Source organism: Elephantulus edwardii, unplaced genomic scaffold, assembly GCF_000299155.1.
Source record: "Elephantulus edwardii isolate Elephantulus edwardi_28Jun2011 unplaced genomic scaffold, EleEdw1.0 scaffold00086, whole genome shotgun sequence".
NCBI classification, from domain to species: domain Eukaryota; kingdom Metazoa; phylum Chordata; class Mammalia; order Macroscelidea; family Macroscelididae; genus Elephantulus; species Elephantulus edwardii.
Genome location: NW_006399836.1, coordinates 5044388 through 5057901, shown reverse-complemented (window position 1 = coordinate 5057901; position 13514 = coordinate 5044388). Strand labels below are relative to the sequence as shown.

At 45.1% G+C, this 13514-nt stretch overlaps 1 protein-coding gene across 1 annotated transcript in view; it reads left to right on the top strand.

Annotated features, from left to right (window-relative positions):
- Positions 1–333, top strand: part of TNRC6B (trinucleotide repeat containing 6B) — a 210691-nt gene extending 210358 nt beyond the window's left edge. The window contains exon 18 of the mRNA XM_006890191.1: positions 6–333. Coding sequence (XP_006890253.1) covers positions 6–333 — 328 coding nt within the window. The remainder of the gene's footprint in view (positions 1–5) is intronic.
- The last annotated feature ends 13181 nt before the right edge of the window (positions 334–13514 follow it).

Genomic DNA, 13514 nt, shown 5'->3' with positions numbered 1-13514 from the left:
GTCAGCCGCTTCCTGGCACAAGCTCAGCCCCCTACACCTGCAGCAACCCCGAGTGCACCGGCCGCAGGTTGGCAGTCGCTGGAAACCGGCCAGAACCAGTCAGATCCCGTGGGACCGGCTCTGAATCTTTTCGGGGGGTCCACGGGGCTCGGGCAGTGGAGCAGCAGTGCTGGCAGCAGCGGGGCCGACCTTGCTGGCGCTTCGTTGTGGGGGCCCCCAAACTATTCTTCTAGCTTGTGGGGAGTCCCGACTGTGGAAGATCCCCATCGGATGGGCAGCCCTGCTTCTTTACTACCTGGTGACCTTCTGGGAGGAGGGTCGGATTCAATCTGAACTTAGAACTTTCAACTCTGACCTCGTGACCTTTTTTGGAACAGCAGCAGCACTTACTTGACCTTTTCGTTTTTTTTTCAACTTGCAATAAATACATTTTTAAAAGGAAAAAAGAAAACGGAGAGAGAAAAAAAGGTGGGTCATTGACAGACTGTCTGAGCACATAGTTGCCTCCCTTATAACTTCAGTTTTTTCGTTTGGAATATGAATCCAAAAAGAGAACATATCACTCTTGAAATACTTGAATCATGAACGCCAACCTAGAAAGACAATGTGAAGCGAGTACACATACCATTTAAATCTAAACACAAAAAATTAAAAAAATTAGTTTCTAGTTTTTCACTTTTTTCATGTTATACGGAAGTTGTTGCTAAGAAACATATATACTGAAAAAAAAATAGCTTTTTAACTTTGTTTGCACTGGGTGTGTTTCCGTCCTTAGGTCTACCATGTTGGGAGGGAGGGGAATTCAAAAGAATTGTTGGGGGAGGTGGGAGGGAAGACTTGACGGAGCCTCACTTTAAAAACAAAAACTAAAAAAAATCTAAAAAAATCAAAAACAAACAAAACAGAAAAAAAAACAAGGAAAAAAATTTGTGATTGGCTGGTTGATCAATACCAGTGCGTTCTGGCACATGTAACTGCCCAGGCATGCTCGTTCTGGTGTGTGTGTGCACGTGTGTTCATGTGCATCGCGTGCATCCTCCTGTCTCTGCGTGTGTGTGCGTGTGCCCGTGCGTGCCTGTGTCCTGCCCTCCTCTTCCTCCTGCCCCTGCCCGCATCCCTTAGAAAGCTGCAATGCTGATAGGCTGCAGGCTGGCTGGCCGGCCATCCGCTCTGCTTTTGAACTTGAGGACACCATGGGCACCTGAAGCATCTCCATTGGGCTGCATTAAGATGAACAGGGTGTTTTTCCTGACAGCAGGGCGCTCCTGTACTTGCAGCTGTGAGCCTGGGCAGCATCCTCTGCTTCCCAGGGCCCAGCAGTGGAGTGGAGCACTGCCAAGTCCCAGAACTGAGGTCAGCAGGAGGCCCCTCTAGGAGCGACTGCGTGCTTGCTGATCTTGGGTTGCTTTCATTTCTTTTTTTAAAGTGAGCAGCCACCAGGCACAGCTGGCTCTCAACTGGGCTCCACACAAGCCTCTTTGGCTCACTGGAAAGGGACAGCAGCTAAGATAGCTCTGAATTGTGTGAAGTCTCAGAAATACAGAAAAGTATGTGAAGCAGAAAGTCTGTGTCCCTTTCCTGCCACTTTCCACCCTGTGCTATCAAACCCGAGAAGTTCATCGCAAAACTGGCGAACGAGACCTCTCCTGCCGGTTCTGTCTGTCATCTGTGCCCGCGGCAGTGCAGCCTGGGGGGCGGCCCCCGAAGCTCACAGCTCCTTCCTCTCTGCTCCTCTCTCGCCGAGCGTTACCTGTGCCAGGCCGCGGCGTGGTACACCCAGGCCATCACTGACAGAAACGTTTACCTAACGAATGTTCTTAAACCAGTGTGTACTTCAAGCGTTTCCTTTTGTTTCTCTGTGTTGTGTATTTCCTGTGTATGTGTTTTTGCTTAGGCAGGTATAACTTAGCAAAGACTTTTAAGTATTGCACCTTTTTTTTTTTTGACCTCTTTTCGTTTTTCCTTATAATGTTGCTTTTTTAAAAAAAATTTCGGTATTTAAAGACTATTTTTAATGCGTCAATGTAGTAGTACTCTGGGCAGAATAGGGGGCAACTTTTAATCCACAGTTATCACCAACATGTATGTACTGATGTTGGAATCAACATGTATCAAGCCGCTTATTGTGAAGAATAGCAGAACTGAAGGGGTACCCTGTTACAAGAAGCAGATGGTGGGAGGTGGGGAGGGGTAGAAGCAGTGATGTGCTAGCACTTGGGTGGACTTCTGTGTCTACGTTATACTGTTTAACATAAAGTGCCGACACTCTGTACCAGCAAACACCTGCCCATTCCAACCCTTGGTGGGAGCAGACCTCTGCTATCCTCCGTGACTCGCTGCTAGTGAGGAGAAGGGAGTGTTTGTTTCTTTAGCATCTTCAGTGAAGGATACAACAATGCCTAATGTCTTTGACTCGTAGCGTGTGTGTGTGTGTGTGTGTGTGTGTGTGTGTGTGTAGAAAAAGTCAGAAAACAAATTCTTTGCTTTGGAGTGGTTTCATGAGACAAAGAATGGGAAATTCTAGCGTCTTTCTTGGCTTCCCCTGTTGATTATAAACCTAGCCTCAAAAGAGATTGGCCTGCATCATTCAAACGGACACAGGTTCGTCCAAGTCTTTCTGACCTTTTGTGGGTGAGTAGGTAGGGTAGGTGTTCAGCCTTGAGTCAGCAGCATCTGGTTCTGGTTCGGTCCCATCAGATGCCTTGTAGGACAATAACTGTGCCCTTCTCCCACGCTCCAGTTTTCCTCGCCACCACACCTTTTCCCCCCTCCCCACAAACAGTCTTCTTCCAGCCCCGCTGGTTGTTGTCTGGGAGGCAGAGCAAAGCCCTGTCGTGTCTGGTGACCTCGGGGAGAGCAGCTGTGCCCCCATGCCTCCAGAAGGCAAAATCTTAAGTGTCCCTGGGCCAGGGGCCTATTCAAAGGCTCCCGTGAGCCAGTGGAGACCCCATCCACTGCCACCCTTGGTTCTGTGCCCTCTGCTCCTCCTGCCTGTTGGTTCCTTGACCTGCACTCTGGGTTAGTTGAGTTACTTAACGATACTACGGTGAAAGCCGGGTGCTAGAGCCCCTCTTGTTTACAAGACATACTGAGGGATTTGAAATATGTAAACATAAACATGAGAAGCTAAAATGTTCTTCCATCATAAGCTTAAAGGGAAAAAATATTAAAACTTAAAAAAAAGACCAAAAAGTGCGTGTGTGTGTGTGTATATGGACATATACACACATATAAATATATATTTTAGATGAAGACTAACTCTGGGAGCATTTAACAGTGTTTTGTTTTGTTTTTTATTTTTAACATTTCTTTTCCTGCTTTAAAATTTGCAAGCATTCTCAGGAATTCTAGGGTAGGAAGCCAGTTTTTTGAAGATGGTTTATTTAACCGTATCTTATCCTAGATAGACGGCTGTTTCTTTCCTATTAATAAACTTTTACAAGTTCCTGAAACTTCACAAAGTTTAAAAAGAAAATTTTTACTTACAAGGAAAATGTAAAAAGAAGTCTCCAAATGTTATTGTCATATTGGGGGTCACATTTTAAAACATGTAGAAAAAAACCTATTTTTTAAAAATTATCAATTTAGCAGCAACTGTAAATCCATGATCGCTGGGGGGAAGAAAATGGGAGAAGGACTAAGCTTTTTTAACATAATCAATCATGGATTCATTTGGAATCGTGTATAATTGAATGGAAAAGCCTTTGATGTATATAAAGACCATTATTTTTCTCCTTTCCTTTAAAGATTAAACTGAAATCTCCCCTAGTATTTCTTGGTTTTTTTCCAAAGGAACCCTTCTCCCTGCCCCTCCAACCCAGGAACAAAACAGGAAGGAAGAAAGGAAGAAAAGAACAGCTTAGAAAAATAATAGTAACTCTAATCTGTAAGATAGAGTACGGTTTGGATTGCTGAGAATCTACATTAAGAGTTAGGAAGTATAGGTTAATTAATGTTTGGGACAAATTTTAAATGTAGGGTTTACTAGAGGAGAAATACCTATGGACTGTTCTATTGATGAAGAATGTCTATCAGACCTCTGCTTGTTGGAGGACAAGAAGAAAATGTAAAAAAAAAAATCTCATGAGGAACAAGTGATTTTACTTTGTTTAGCTCCCAGCTACTGTTGCGCTCATTTAATGGCTGTTTTGAAGATCAGCTGCCTACTTAGCCCCCTCCCTCCGCTGGGCAGGTGGAATGTGTCAGTTTTGGGTGATGCCGCCTTCTCCTTTTTATTCCCTCCTGGGGCACGGGGTCAGAATATCCAAGTTTACCAGTGGGGAGGAAACTCCAGCTTGCCAGGTGAAGGGAGTGCTTGGGGTTGCTGCCTGCAATTTCAAACCGCTTTAGTGCCTTCGTACCTACACCCACCGTCCTGCACAGGGCAGGCCGTGCACTTGGTCCCGCCCACGCCACAGACAGGAAGACACTTGCCCAGTGAGAGGATGGATGGTTCCAGATAGGCCCGACCGGCAATGGGCTAAATCAGAAAATGAGCAAGAGTCAAGGAAGCTAAGTGTGCTTTCATGTCGTGGGTAAACATGGCATGCCATGTTCCTTCCTTGTGCTGTTGATGTGCTAAGTTCAGGTGTATTGTCATGACAGCTGCAGCAATTAGGAAAATCTCTCTTTGTTGGGCCACTTGACAGGGGCTCCCATGTTTCTGTCCATGTACTCCTTTGGTCCCTCCCTGCCCTTCTCCCTCCCTCCCCACCCCCCATCCTTTTTTTCTTTTAAAAAAAATTTTACTTGCTGGAAGCTTAGCTGAGTTGTTTGGCTGTGATCCAAAAACCAGATAGAGTGAGAATGAGACGGGTGAGCGAGGCTTCTTTCTTTCATGGTATTTTTGGCAACAGCCTTGTCTGCTGAGAGGTTCAGCCCTGGGAGCCTCCAGTTCCGACTTGGGCACTTGTGAGCGACTTGCCAGTCACCTCTCTTTAAGTAGATGTCCTTTGTGGACATGTTGACCATGTAGCTTTGAGCACTCTAATTCGTTGCTCTTCTTTTTTAAAAAAACCAGTGATCCCTGGTGGCTAGCAGGACACAAGCTTGGCTTCTGTATCCCCAATGAGTGGCCAAAATGAAAAAGCACCAGTAAAACAGGGACCCCCTCCATCAAAACAAGGGCCTCCAGTGAGATCCAGTGCCATGACCTGATTCTTACATTTTTTTGGTTTTTTATTTTTACTTTGGTGTTGGTTTTTCTTCTCTTCTCCCCGCCCCCAAAATTCAGATCTCCGCAACACTGTGAAGAAGTGGACGGCTCGTGTAGCCATCTCTGATCCCAGTCCTTGGCCCTCAAGGTTCTGGCATTCTCAAAAGTCACCCCAGCAGTGCTGCAAGTTAAGGCTCCAAAGAAAGCGCTTTGATTGATGCCCCCATAAAATTCAGCGTTTTCCTTTTACTGCCATTCAATCATTTTCATTCATGCCATTTGATTTTTCTGTTACTGTGGCCTCTGTTCTAAGAATTGTCTCACCTCTCCTCTGACACCAGTGTAGCGTAAGTCAGCTGTTGCTCCTCCAAGTTCCTGTGGGTTGAATATGGCGATAAGGGATGCGAAAGATGGCAAAGAAATGCCCCTGACTGAGCATCCAAGGAAGGCGTCATTGCTAGGTCCAACAGAGCCTCTGCTGGCCTGTGCTGCTAACTTGGTGCAGCGTTTGCTCTCTTTCACCATGTTTTGGAAAAGGAGGAGCGGTTTTTAAGTAGGGTTTACAGCAGATTCCATTTTGACCTCATGCTGTGTACTTTTTAAATTGTTGTTTTTATTTCCTTTTCTGTCTTCTCTATCCTGGTGCTGAGCAGAGAGCCGACTCCAAGCCTTCTTTGCAGTGCAGATAAACAGGACATTTGCAGTGGTCTTGGCTGTGGCTGCCACCTCTAAGACTGGGAACAGCAGAGTCTCTGTAGAAAAGGCCCCTCTCCCCAGCCTCATAGGTTATTGATTGGAAGTGGGGTGTTGTCTCTTGTTTTTCTTTAGTCTTTTAGCTAGGAATAAACTGTTAATTGATAAGAAAACCAAACTTTTTCTTCTCCAGTGTTTTTACCAAGTTTGGTCGCACTTCTTGTCTATGCATTAACTACACTTCTTACCGCAGGAAGAATCCTTTCTTTTCCTCCTCTGTTTGCATAGCTAAAGCCAAGTTCAGTCATGCAGATGAAATATCCTAGCCTGTCTAGAAAATGAATTGGCAGTTTTGCCACCTACATCGGTCAGAAAATCGCGAGTCCTCGGCCCTCCTGCACCCTACCTTCAATGCTTTTAGTACAGGGTACCTGTGCTGACTAGTGATCATCAGTTCTCCCCACCTTAGCCACTAGAGGAAAGAGACCATGAACATTGAGGGGCTGGGGAAAGGATGGAGAGCCGCCCAGTTGTGGACAGACGGGCAGACTGCATGGAGAGTGCTTACATATTCCTGACATCGGTAGTGTTTTAAACTCAACTGTGGTAACTGCCATCGTCATCTCCCCAAAGGAAAAAGGGACAGAATGCCACCATTTGCTTAGCAGAATTGAGACAGTCCCCTTTCCAGGTAGCCATACACCCACATTTATTGTCATGCTAAACTATGCACTACCCTGAGCCCCCAGGGTCTCTGCAAGGTGCAGCTGTGGTTCTTTCTTCTTGGATAAACACTTGTCTGTCAGTGAGCAGGAAAGGCCAAGATACACTCGGCAGCTAGAAATGGTCTCAGTTTGAAATAAAAGAGAAATTGAGTTTCTCTAAAAGCACTTTGTGCCTCAGTTTTATTTCCACACTAAAAATCACTGTATTGGATGTAAATTCCCAATTGTGATGTACCCATTTCTAGCCAATGTTTGTAAGAAGAACTTTTTTTTTCCAATAAGGTAAGTTCTTGACGGCAGATACTAGAGGCAAACGAAGGTTGCTCAGGCAGCGTGCAGTACTGTAGCAGCCTTGCGAGGTCAAGGGCTTTCCCTTTTCTCCTCCTGATGCTGGCCCTCCTCCGTCCCTCTAGTGGGGGCTCTTTCCCAGAGTGCCAGTGAAAAGGTAACTACCAGGAGGGGAGGTGGAGCAGCCTTACCATGAGCTTCCTGCTGAGCCTTTGGAAGAGGAAGCACACAGACTAAATGTGTCGCCAAAAATTGAAAAGGGGGTATTTATGCAAAACCAAGACCTTTGGAACCTTTTAAGAAATGTCCAGCCTTCTAAAGGTAGTGTAGTCTCTCACCAAGTGATGGGTTCAGCTTGACACTTCTTGCCAGAAAGTTCAGGATAAGCTAGAATAAATGTGTTTAAAACACCATCCCGAATCCCCTTTTTTAATTTCTTCAAGGAATGGATTAAGTGTAGTATTTCTGAATGTGCCTTCAGAGACCATCTCCTTTAGGAAGACACTATCCGTCAGGATAAAACAGAAAGATGGTCAACTTGGTCTTTGGGGAAAGTTAAACTCGCTCCTGCGAGTCCCAGGGCAGCTGTGAAGTTTTCTCTCGCGTCTGTATTGCACAGTATCGTTTGTGGAAGATGTTTTGGGACCTGAGAAAGGACATGATCTGATGACGTGGCACATGGCACTCTGAGGCCTAGGTCAGTTCAGGAGTGCAGGTTGGCTTTGTCTAGCTGTGTCACCTAGTTTTCTTCACGCACTTGTGTGCTCCAGAGTGTGGCTCTGTCCCTCGGCTTGTTTTTCTGCCAGCGGTGGAGAACTGAAATGTGGTGATACGAATGTCACAGAGGCGCCTTGTAGCCTGAGCCGTGTCCCAGGAAGGCCATTCTCCTGAACTAGTGTCCCGTAATTTTGCCATGTGTGTGAACAGGGTATGGCACCCAAGGAGAGAAGTCAGCAAAAGTAAGATTGAAGTGTCTGAGAAAAATCTGAAATAGTATTTTATCTCTTCAGAGCTGTTCTGAGCATAGATATCTTCAGTGACTCTTTATACGTTTTGATGCTTGTTTTGAACGATTCCGCCTCTTCTCCCCACTCCTAATCTTGTAAAGACATAGCAAGTGAATGCTAAGGGCCGTTCCTTTAGTTCCTGCAGACTCCCCCGAGAGGAGACAGACCCTCCATAGATCCCGTCAGCTTCGTTCAGGAAGACACGGGGAGAGATGCTGCAGCTTGGCCTGCTTACTCTCCTTCCCTGCCCCATAGCCTTGAAATGTATTATTATGCAAATGTGAATTTTGATACTGAATTTAAGAAGAGGTTGCTGGGTTTGTTTGTTTTGTTTTGTTTTCAAGGGGGGGGAGAAAAAAGGTCCCATCTGTGGTTATCATTACTTCTTTATTTTGTACCATGAATTAATTGTAACTATGCATTCTGCTAAAGGTGGGGAAGTGGGAGGGTAGGTGGCTTGCATCGTTCTCCAGTTTCTGTGTCCATGGTGTCCCGTGTTCCGGAGGGAGAGGGGAGCTATTGCACTCAGGTCAGCACAATGAGGTGGACCTTGGAGGGGTCCCCTCTGCTCGCCATGAGCCTGAGGGCCGAGCAAATTCCAGGGGCCTGCAGTTCCTGCACCAATCCGGCACAGTAGCCTCAATCCTCGCCATGCAGTGTTAATCCCAATGGACAGTGGGACCCCAGTAGCCTCTGGGGGAAAGTACTCATCCTTTCCTGAATTCAGACCCTTTCAAGCTCAGGAAACCCACCTCACTTGTGCTGACCTGAAAATGAATCTGTATGTATGTCAATCCCGGAAAGATCCTACTCCTCTCTCTCTCTCTCCTTTTTAATCTTCTTTTTCATTTGTGGTTTTGTTTTTTGGGGTTTTTTTGTTTGTTTGTTTTTTTAAATCAGAAGTGAACTTACTCTGAATTAATAAGGAAATTCTTGCTTTGTGGGAAGAGGGCTGTTGCCTGGCAGGCAAAAAAGGATCCCCTTCCTCAACCTCCTCACCTCCGCCAAGCATCATCTCTGTTCCCCGCCCCCACTCCTTCCTTTCTAGAAAGCTGGACAAGTGGGCAAGCAGTGCGGTGTCTGCTGAGGGGACTCCCGACACCCTTTTGTCGTCCTAACAGAACTCCCTAGTTGATCTTGCCTGTGGTAAGCCGTGACACATACATTGCCCTGGTCTAGGCATTATTTGTAACACACAGTATCTTAAGCAAGAGATTCTTCTGCCTGTATTCAGTGTTTTCCATGCAGCAGTTTTTGTTGTTGATGTTCACAGTACTGTAATGAGTAACAGACTTGATCAGTCTCCTCGTGCCTGCGCCAGGCCGCACGGGCATGACCTTATCAGGGTTCCAATCTGTTAGATTGCCTTTAAACAAACAAAAAAAAACAAGCAAACAAAAAAAGTGACTAAAATCCTGACGTTTCAACTGTCTCACACAAAGCGATACCTCGAGGTGCGTTCTCCCCGCCGCGATGTAAACCCTCCACTCCTCTCCTCACATCAGTAGGCCCTCCTTTTCCAGATAAGACTGTGTAAATAGCAGGATAACTTTTTATAATTTTTTTTTCTTTGCTGTGAAAGTAACCCTAAAATATGATGTTTTCCATTTTTGAAGCCAGGGCAAGTTTCAAATCATCATCTTTGTTGACTTAAAAGGAACTGGCAGAGCAGGTCAGGGGAGTGGATTTGCATTGGTGGAGTGTCTCCCTCCCAGTGACAGCAGAGGGCACAGTCCAAGCCCTGGCTGTCTGCAGAGAGGCATTCTAGTTCTGCACAGCGGGAATGTCTGAATCTCTCTTCCAGAAGATTCACCCCCGCTGGGACTCCAGAATGCTCTCCGGACAAGGCCTTGGACTCATGACCTCTCTTGGCTGAAAAGTGCACACCTTCATGTAGCTGAGTGGCATCCTGTAGTTCTCAAGGGAAATAGTCCCTGGTGTTTCTGATCGGAGCTGTAGAAGTCACAGCCTCGTCGCTTTGTGAGGCTTTGGAAATGGCTGGCTTTTTTATTACCAAGGAGGAGACTCATCTAAGGAGCCATGCAAATAGCCGCCCTGGAGGGCGGGCACATCCTCAGACCTTCCTTGCATCCTTGAGTCTTAAAGCTGACGTTAAATGCATTTAACACATGCTGCTCGCCAGGACCTGTCAGTCGCTGCTTGCCAAGACATGGGCACCACGAGGCAGGGTCGGAATGGATACGTTTTGAATAGCTGCTTCTTCACCACAACCTCCTTCCCTCCGTCTTAGAGATAAAGCCTCTTTCTGTCAAGAAACCTATTTCGTTTGCTCTCCTTCACCTGGCATAGTGACGACTTCCTCTGAGGGGAAGAAGCTTGGTTATAAGTGCACGCGTCTCATCCACCGCCTTCTGCTTCGGGTGTCTCTTCCCAGTGACCCCACATGTTCTTCCTGCCCTTGCCCCTCGATGATGCTCCCAAAGGGCTTTGCTAACCTCTGCACTTCTCTCCTGGGACACTCCCCCACCGCCACCCTTTGCACACACCAGTGACCAAAGTGTACCCCGTGATCTCACAGAAGACATCAAAAAATGGTGCAAGCACCACGAATGTGCTCAGAGACACGTGCACACGCTTCTGCACCCTTGGCCTTAATCTCAGTGTGACTTAAGGTGCAGGAACATTTTTAACAGGTTTTCAAAAAACAAACAAACAAAAAAAACCCTTCTGGGAGGCAAAAAAAAAAAGAAAAAAAAAAGGCAGATAGAGCAGCTCAATTGTGCCCACTCCCAACTCCGCTCTGCTCACAACGCCCATTCTGCGCCCGGCCGTCCCATCCCCGTACCAAGTAACCAAAAAGATGACACAAGCAATCTGAGGAGAGGTTTCTGGACTATTTTTCTCTTTCTCCATTGACATGGAGACATGAAATGCTGCTTTGGGTTCCATAATCCTAGGGGGGGCTCTGTTTACATAGTAAAATCATCCTACCAAATCAGGAAACGACAAGGAGTGCGACCCCCTTCAGTGAGCAGTCACTGAGAGTGAACCAGAGACGTGAGAGGACCTGGAGTCAGGGGGTAGAAGAGGGGAGGCAGAGAATACTCTTTAATTCCTTGTGACACGTTGCACTCCCTCCTTGCCTCCTGCCCTCCCTCATCTCCTTGCCCCCTGGAGACCGAAGGTGCAGAGAAAGGCGTCCAAAAAGAGGCTGGATTTTGCTTAAAAGGCAGCTCTCTTAACTTTGCACACAAATAGGTAACAGGAAGGTACAGCGAAAACCCTCTCATCTGAAACACTGTCAGCAGAAACAAAACCTGTACAAATGACTCAATGGCTGCACATATTGATGCTCTCTGCAAGTTACCTATAAGTGTTTTGTTTTTCTTATACTTGAAGTAGCTTTTACAATATTACCCTGGTCGCTTTCCTTTCTTTCTTCTGGTGGGCAGTAGAGAAATGACAATGGTATTTGAGGAAGCTTGGGGGGGGGAAGGGAGGATATGGCATTTTTTTTTTTATAGTAACGTAGGTTGAATCAAACTCATATTTTGGAATTGCTCCTCATATTACTGGTTTTACATGGACACAGAAACTAGGCACTTTAGAGGTGCGTTTGCATGGCAGGCTGGGCCCCCCTTTTCTAGACTTTATTTTACTTTTTTTTTTTTAGTATAGTGGTACTTAAAATCACTGGTTCACTTAAAAAAAACAAACAATAAAATGTTAAACTCTACTAATGTACAAATAAGCTGAAAAGTTGCATTTTATGTGTATTTTTTTGCCATAGCAGGTACTGTATTTCTCATGCTGGATTTAAAAAAAAAAAAATCAAAAACAAAAAAAAATCCTAAAGGGTGGTGTTTATTGGATTGTGACAGGTTGAGTAATAAGGAATTAAGTCGTCGTCATTTCATTAAAACTGAGAGATGATGTAATGCATATATAAGAGTTTTCTGAAGGGTTTTTTTTGGGCTTTTAAACAGCTTATTTTTGTTTTTGTTTAGTTTTTTTATTTTATTTTATTTTGGAAAGATATGATTGTATTATGTGCAACTCAGTTGCTTACATTATAACTACAAAATATTTTTTGGTTCCTGGAAAAAAAAAAGACTAATAAAAGTGTTTGGCTGCTAAGCGTTTACTGTAGTGGTTTCCTGTTTTATTCTGCCAATTTAATTTGCTCATTGATCAAAGACTTCTTTCCCTACTTCTTTCTCTTTACATCACACCTTGAAACTATGAGAAAGGCCACATCTGCATCTGAACCTCAACATGTGTTATGTGTTGGGGCCCTCATGTCTGGTCTGCTTGTTTCTGTTGGTTTGGGGTGGTTTGTCACCTGTCACAGGGCAGGGCTCAACAACTTAGCAAGAAATCGATGTTTTCTTCCTACCATTTTATTTTTTTTTGTTGTTGGTTTGTCTTCGGATGAAAACACTGCCGCCGCCCTGCAGCTCTGTGCAGGGTAGGGGCCAGCAGGCTCCTGACACTGGAAAAATGCCACCCAGAGCGCGCCTCTCGGCTGCCTTAAGACCACCGAGAGCATCCCAGCCGCATCAAAACAGTATGTATTGTTAGCTGCTAAACAGACTTAGTAGCTAGGTGATCGTGAGCACCCCTAGGATGGCAAAGGGGAGGCAGTGGAGAGAAACAACAGTACATTTTTGTGCAGGAGGTTTGCACACTGCATATATTCTTGCCTGCTGCACAACACCCACTTTACACATGTGCACAAAACCTTGCATGTTATTTTTGTAATTACATGTTGCCATGTTTTTCCTGTCCTAACTTGGCCCACCCTCCAGTGGGTTTTCAGAAACTATGTTAAACCAGGTGGCTTCTTGGAGGCAAGGATTCTGAGGCTCCGTCTGACATACTTTGGACATGTTGTGAGGAGAGACCGGTCCTTGGAGAAGGACATCATGCTTGGGAGGTTGGAGGGACAGCGCAGGAGGGGAAGGCCCTCTATGAGGTGGATTGATTCAGTGACTGGGGTAATTGGGATGGGTGTGTCAGTGCGATTGGCACAGGACAGAGCAGAGTTTAGGGCAGTTGTACATAGGGTCGCTATGAGTCGCAAGCGACTCGACGGCACATAACAACAACAACATAAATAGCATGGGTGGCAATTGCCCGGCTTTCACCCTACGAGCCCGTGGTGGATTCAAACCATATGCCTTTGGGTTTGCTGCGTAACTCTACACCACCAGGTCACCAGAGCTTCCTTCATATGTTACTTATGATCTGATAAGGTTTTCACATTCAAATACTGGGCTACACTGCACACATAGCAGGAAAGTTTAAAAAAAAATACACAAAAAAAACATATTGTCTAATTTAGAATAAAAGATGAGTGAAGCCTCATTCACTTCTGCAAATGTTAGACAATGCATCCAATGGTGCGTCTGACATGGGCACACTGTCTAATTCTTCATTTGCAGTGTTCATATACACTGTTCTTCATTTCATCCCTTCCTTGTCTATGCAGATGTTCTGTTTGTAAAATAACATCGTAATACTTTCTTTTTTTCTTTTCTTTTTTTTTTTTAGTCAAATACATTTGGGGTTTTTTTTGCCCTAAAATATATTGCTTTCTTAATTTTATTTTTTTTATTCTTTTATTATTATCAAATTTTATTAGTTTTAATGAACATTTACAGAGATTTTGGGTTCTCATTCATT